General features: G+C 50.0%; 2 protein-coding genes across 2 annotated transcripts; both read right to left on the bottom strand.

Moving 5' to 3' along the window:
• Positions 1-553: 553 nt before the first annotated feature.
• B0T23DRAFT_383545 (uncharacterized protein) lies at positions 554-2258 on the bottom strand. Its single transcript, XM_062837418.1, has one exon. The coding sequence runs from the start codon at positions 1909-1911 to the stop codon at positions 949-951; it is 963 nt and encodes a 320-aa protein (XP_062692458.1). The 5' UTR covers positions 1912-2258; the 3' UTR covers positions 554-948.
• A 795-nt stretch (positions 2259-3053) lies between these two features.
• Positions 3054-5908, bottom strand: B0T23DRAFT_405964 (uncharacterized protein; the record flags this gene model as incomplete). The annotated part of the gene is made up of 4 exons (XM_062839066.1): positions 3054-3114; positions 3173-3862; positions 4973-5019; positions 5303-5908. 4 exons carry the CDS (start codon positions 5906-5908, stop codon positions 3054-3056), a joined length of 1404 nt encoding a protein of 467 aa, XP_062692457.1.
• Positions 5909-6122: the final 214 nt, after the last annotated feature.

Here is a 6122-nt window from a genome sequence, read left to right as displayed (position 1 = left end):
ATAAAGAATATATCCTAAAGATGGCCTCGTCGAGACGATTCTAATGGTACCATTTTTATAATGCACGGACCACCCGTTGAGGTAATACAATTTGGAGGGGGTAGTATTCTATTTTTTTACTTTTATAACTTCTTTTATTTTTAGGCTCGATACTACTGTAATGGATGGAATATTTATATAAGAAGGATGGCTTCGACGAGGCGGTTCTAATAGTATCCTTTTTATAAGGCACAGACCACCCCTTAAGGTAATATAGCCTTAAGGGGGTAAAAGTCCCAAAGTTTAAAGCCTTGTATCGCAACGAATATAAATGATATGGAAAAACTAAAACCCCTATTAGAAAGAGAATAAAAAGTTCTATATAAAGCGTATTTGTTCTTATTTATATTAATTTTGCTGGATTTATTATATATATTAATAGTTGGTTGTTCTTCTGTAGCTAACGGCCAAAAAACCCAAAACCCGCTCAAACCTACTACCGTAAAAACGGGTAGGGTAGGGTGGGTTTTAGAGGTTAAGTGGGTCTGAGAACTGAAACTAGGTATAGACTTCCCTCTTCCTCTTTGTCGGTTATTACAAGCTCTTTTCAAAGCCTACCTGCGTGTATACCTCGTAGATCCCTTACACTAAGGATGCAGCTTATCCTCGCCTATATAGGATAAGCCGCTACGTACAGATTCTTTAGTTTCCCTTCTTCCTTATACAATTACACAAGTTATATTCTACCCTATACGTTTAGTATTGCCTTGCCCCGTGACAGATAGCGACGGTAGTAACGGTAGCAACGATACTAATAATAGTCTTAGAAGCTATTATACGCTAGCACAAGGCACACTGGGAGCATTGTAGGTACCTTTCCAAATCCTCTAATAAAAAGTAAGAAGGGAGAGAAACAGCCCAATTGAGAAACCTGGAGGGGAGAAATATCCAAAACTTGGACTACTCTATTTACTCCATCCACAACCACGTCTTAAATGCTCGCGAATCCTTATCCGCGGGCGCTGTCTCTTGCGTCTTCTTTCTTCCGTACAATCCCCAAGCCATATGCCTCGTAGGGTTCGCAGCTAAGCGCTCAAAGTTCTTTACAGTCTCCGAATCATTACCCTCGACAGTCCTTGCATGCTCCAACGCCATTCGAATCAACTCCCCCGCTCTCGCCTTATCATCAGTCGCAGCCATCATCTGGAAGGCATCATAGTAGGCGCGATACACCTGGCTGTTGTACGTACCCTCATCGTCGAGTAGCGACAGCATCCTGCGCACCATCCCAAGTCCAAGTTGGACGTTGCTTCCCGCGCTGAGAATAGCCTGATCCAGTCTATGGATGGTGGCAAGCCTCTCATCGCTGGCCCTACGTTGGTCGGGTGGCAATGAGCACAACTCGCATGCGCAGTCAAAGTTGAACTTGATCTTGAGAATGGACTGACGCTCGACATACGGCGCGAAGTGTCCAATGTAAGAGATGGTGATCTCCTCTCCTTTTTTGATGTCACGGACAGCATGGATGGTCTCGCGGCTGATGCGTGAATTCCAGCTATTCTGCGTGTTTGGGTTGCAAGCGTGGTTGATACGCGATGCTTCAATGAACAGGCCACCACCGACGGGCGGCGAGCCGAGGCCGAGCATGTTCGTCTTGCAGATGGCGAGGAAAGGGCTGAACGTGGTCCCGTGGCAGTTGTGCAGACTGAGGAAGGCACGTTGCTGGTCTTTATCGAGTGTCTTGAGTTTCTCAGTAAGGTGCTTCTCGACGACTTGGTTGCCTCTTTCCATAACGTTGGTCGGCACAATGAAGAGTGGCTTTTCAGCCATGATGCGCGTGCCTTTGGCGATGTCTTGGGTTGCGATGACGCCGGTACCCTTGTTGGGAATTGGGACGATGTCGTAAAGTCTTTGCTGGTTGTTCGCCGCCATCGTGTGTGCTTCTTGAAAGAATTGAGGGAGGAAGGCTTGCGGATCAATGTGAAGAAATGAAGAAAGTTGTCTGTTTGGTTCCGTCAGAGGTGAGTTGGGTGTGCTTTCTTACCTCTATATATACGGCTTTGTTTATGACCGATGACCCCAAGTTGTTGCCTTGACGGAGGAGGACCTAACCCAACAAACTACACTACTATGCATATTAGAACTCAAATGTCAGTCTTCCATGTCTATTTGTGGTCGTCGATGCAGGACTCAGGTGGTTTGTCAACAGCTTTGGGCCTCTCGCAGAGACCAGGGCGACCAATCTTATCACTTTGTCGTTTTTCTCATGGGCCTCCCGCGTCAATGTCCGGCAAGCAGCGTTGTCAGCGAGTGAGGACCCGGGACAGCGAATAAACGGGAAGTTGCAGTTAACTCACTTGAGTTGGAAAACTCTCACCGGCTTGATATCATTGCCAGACGAAGTGTCATGGAATACACTCGCAGATGTTTCAAGTTCGCACGTCAATGCTCCAGCACGACGGGTCCCGCTCCCCGAAACACCATACGGAGATTGCTCTGATCGTCTCCCTGGATTCTCAGCGAAGACAACGTCGAAGACACTTCAGGGACACAATATCACTTGGGCTGCTGCGGTCTCCGAAGACAAAGTCTGATGCTAGGATCAAATGTTAGTGATGCGCCTTGGGGTCAAGTCAAACCGACCTATCCTCCTCCACTTCAGCATACTCGCTGTATAACACATATTGCTTCACTCCAGTCCTGGTCATCATCGATCGCATGGCGCAAAAATGGCAGCCGGCGGCACTGGATCGTCTCAATTGCCCCTCGTCCACAGGCTGTGCAAGAAGGTCGCCTTCAGGGATGGGAATAGCAAGTCGGACGGCACTTCCTTTTCAAAACCGGATACATACCTCTACCTAGGTACCTCTACTTGATTGCTCTTGTTTCCTTGTTGGATTGGCTGGCTGCCTTGGGTGAGGACGGGAGATCTCCGAGGAGCAACTTAGGTAATGCCTGTTTTGCAATTTGCACTGGTCACCCCCCTGAAGCAAGCTCAGCTACAGTACATTTACAGCGGCTTTACACAACTGCTGGAAACCCCTTCTCACCCCGCAAGACCCTGCTCCTCCCCACTACCAACCCCCACCGGTCCCTCCATTCCCCTCCTCCTCCACATCCCAGTCCCTTTCGACCCTCCACGCATCATTCAACCCATTTCCCCGCATTTCCCTTGTCCTTCCCAGCCGCCCACTTCTTCGCGAGATCACACCCACGATGTCCCCATTTCTGCGAATATACCGCCCGTCCTGTCTCGATCCACATCTCCACGCCGGTTCCGAAACCCTCTGCGTCCCGATAAAACGGCTCTCCTTGTCCTCCCTGCTGCTTCATCTGCCAGCTCTTGGTCCGCCCTTCGTAGCCGTTGCCGCGGGCATACTTGGCACGTTCCATGCGACGGGCCGTCGACAACAAGTTGGCGTGCGTTTCAGCTTCCGTGATCTCGGATGTGTCTTTCGTCATCACCGCTGCTGCTGAAGTGGCTTCCGCTTTCTGGTTCCGGGCCGGGGGGTCAGGATCGCCGGGGAAGGAAGCTTTGATACCCGGGATACGAAACAGCGCGCCGATGTCGTCGAGAACAGTGCTCACGTCCAGGATGTGCCCTGCCTCTGTTGCTGGTGCTGTGGACTCGTTCTGTGTGTAGCCCGCCCACATCAATCGTGTGTACATGTCGCAGTCGGTACCGTAGAAGGGAATGTGCGTGTCCCAGCCGCCAACGGAGAGGATCGCATCCCGGTGGACGAGGGTAAGATGGTCGTAGGAAAAGAAGTGATGAGCCCACTTGGGATGGGAAGGGTCGCGGTATTGGCGGAGGGTATGGAGGGCATTGGCGTAAAGAGAGCGGTATATGTATTCCTCGGGCTCGTTGTTCTCGAACGTATTGCTGCATTAATGGGAATCTGGTGTGCCAGAAAACCGTGCCATAGAAAAAACCGTTACAGAACGGCGATATCCGTACATCTCAGAATAACCATTCTACTCAAAATAACCGTTCAGTTTAGAGAAACCGTTTTAATGGAATCCTTGGGCTCTGATTGGTTGCAATAAGAATGGGGGGCTATGTGTTGGGTGGGAGCTAGTAAGAGTTGAAGAGACTCCCTTTTTAGGAAGGGACGATGGAAAAGAGATGGTTTGAAAGGGAGAGAAGGAGAGAGAAGGAGAGAGAAGGAAACAGAGTTCAAAAAGTCACTTGAAAGTTCCATCGACTTCCCAACTCTCCCAACTTCAACTTTTCAACCACCAGCGACAACGACAACGACAACAATAACGGCCATTATCCCTAGGTACGGCTATATTCCACTTTATTTCGTCAATTAACTTCTATATAGGTAATTGACGCAATGACGATAGCGATGGCGATGAGCCGATGACGATGACGATGCCGATGGCGATGACGATGCCGATGGCGATAACGATGCTGATAACGATAATAATGTTAATAATAATACCGATGTTGATAGCGATGGCGATATAAGGTGGTGAATTTCGTAAATTAGATTTTAGGGGGGGGGGGGGGGGAAGGAGGTCTTGGGAAAGTACGAAGTCTTAGGAAGCCACGAGGTCTTGGGAAGCCACGAGGTTTCAGTTACCTTACCTTAGTAGAGTAATTTCGTAGTGTAGAGTAGAAAAAAGGCAAGAAGCACCCATTCCCAAACTAATCCAGCCAATCAGATCCCTCAGATCTTTCTGGAATGGTTTTTCTAAGCTGAACGGTTATTCTAAGCTCAACGGTTATCTCCAAAGATGGTGTTTGCTTACAATGAACAGTACCATGGAGGTACGGTGATATACACTCCCAATATCCCATTAATGTGGACTTGTCGGGCTTGGCAGCGGCAGCTGGAGAGTACGACGGGCGTCGATGCTCGTAAGAGAAGACGATCAGGTCTTGATGTGACCAAAAGTATTCGGTCCAGCCGCATTAGAGGGCAGTCCTATGCCCATATCACTGATCAGCAGCCGTTGCGATCGGAGGGAAAATGGGGGAACTAACCAAGCAAAGAAGTTCTGCAACTGCGCAAATGTTAACAGCGTCGGAGTCTGCAATCCAGTAAGTCAGCCAGTATCCATGTCATTCTTTCGTCCCTACCTAGTCTATCCCCTCTTCCCATCTCCTCGGCTCTCCTTTTGCTCCTCCTACACGCACGCATCTCAATCCCTCAACACACACCGCCCGTGTCCACGACCCTCTATCGTTTCTCGTACCCGTAAGGACTAGAATCGCCTTCTACCCAGGCGAAACGGGTACGTCCCTAGTCTCATCCTTTATATCCATCCCTGGGGTTAAGCCAAAGCCGGAGCCAGCATTAGAAACGGCACCTACGGAAATTACGGTCACTCTAAGCATTTCCAACTGTGTCGAGTTTATAAAGAACGGATTTTGTAGACCTAATAACCCCCGCTCATTGGCGTCCATCGTTCCCGTGTTCTCGATAACATAGATCTCTTCCGCCGGCCAGCCTGCTGCAATGTAGCTGGACACACATTGCAATAGCAGCGGCCAGTTGCGAGTGAACCCGATTAGCAGCGGTGCCACGCCGGTCGGGTTGAGGCTGGAGTGGTAAGAGGACGAGGCGGGAGGATCGAGGCGACGGCCAAAAGACTTGCTGCCGAAGCGGGAGAAGTAAGACCTCGAGGGCTGCTGGGTGAGTTCCTGGGATCGAGAAGGGTGGAGGTGGCGAAAGTGCGAGGGGCGGTTGATCTCAGGTGCCTGTAGAAGCCTTTTCAGTTTGCGAGGCGTCAAGTCGGAAGAGAGGAGGGGGAAAGGGTCAATAATTGGAGGAGACAGAGGAGTGGGAGGGAGGAAGACAGGCGGAGACACGGAGGCAATTTCCGCTTCGTTCCAGGTAAAAAAGTCCTCTTGGAGCTTTGTTTGGGGGACGACGGGCCGGTGGACATCTCCGGCGCCGTATGGCGGGAGATGTGTCATGCTGGAAATATGAGATACGGGGGCGTTATTTGAGGAAGTATTGGGCGGATTTGATAGGTTGGACGACCAGCTGATGAGGCAGACAGAAAAGAGGAAATGGGCGGTGGTAAGGACAAAACAAGCAAGGAAGAGGCGGTAGCAGATACGGGTGGGAAAGTGCGAAAGTCTCGCGAGATTGATGATTGTTCGTGCCATTTTGGGCTGGGAAGGTATC

Source organism: Neurospora hispaniola (genome assembly GCF_033458365.1).
Source record: "Neurospora hispaniola strain FGSC 10403 chromosome Unknown B0T23scaffold_5, whole genome shotgun sequence".
In the NCBI taxonomy this organism is placed as follows: Eukaryota; Fungi; Ascomycota; class Sordariomycetes; order Sordariales; family Sordariaceae; genus Neurospora; species Neurospora hispaniola.
Note: the sequence above shows the minus strand (reverse complement) of the source record. Positions and strands in the feature narration are given on the sequence as shown.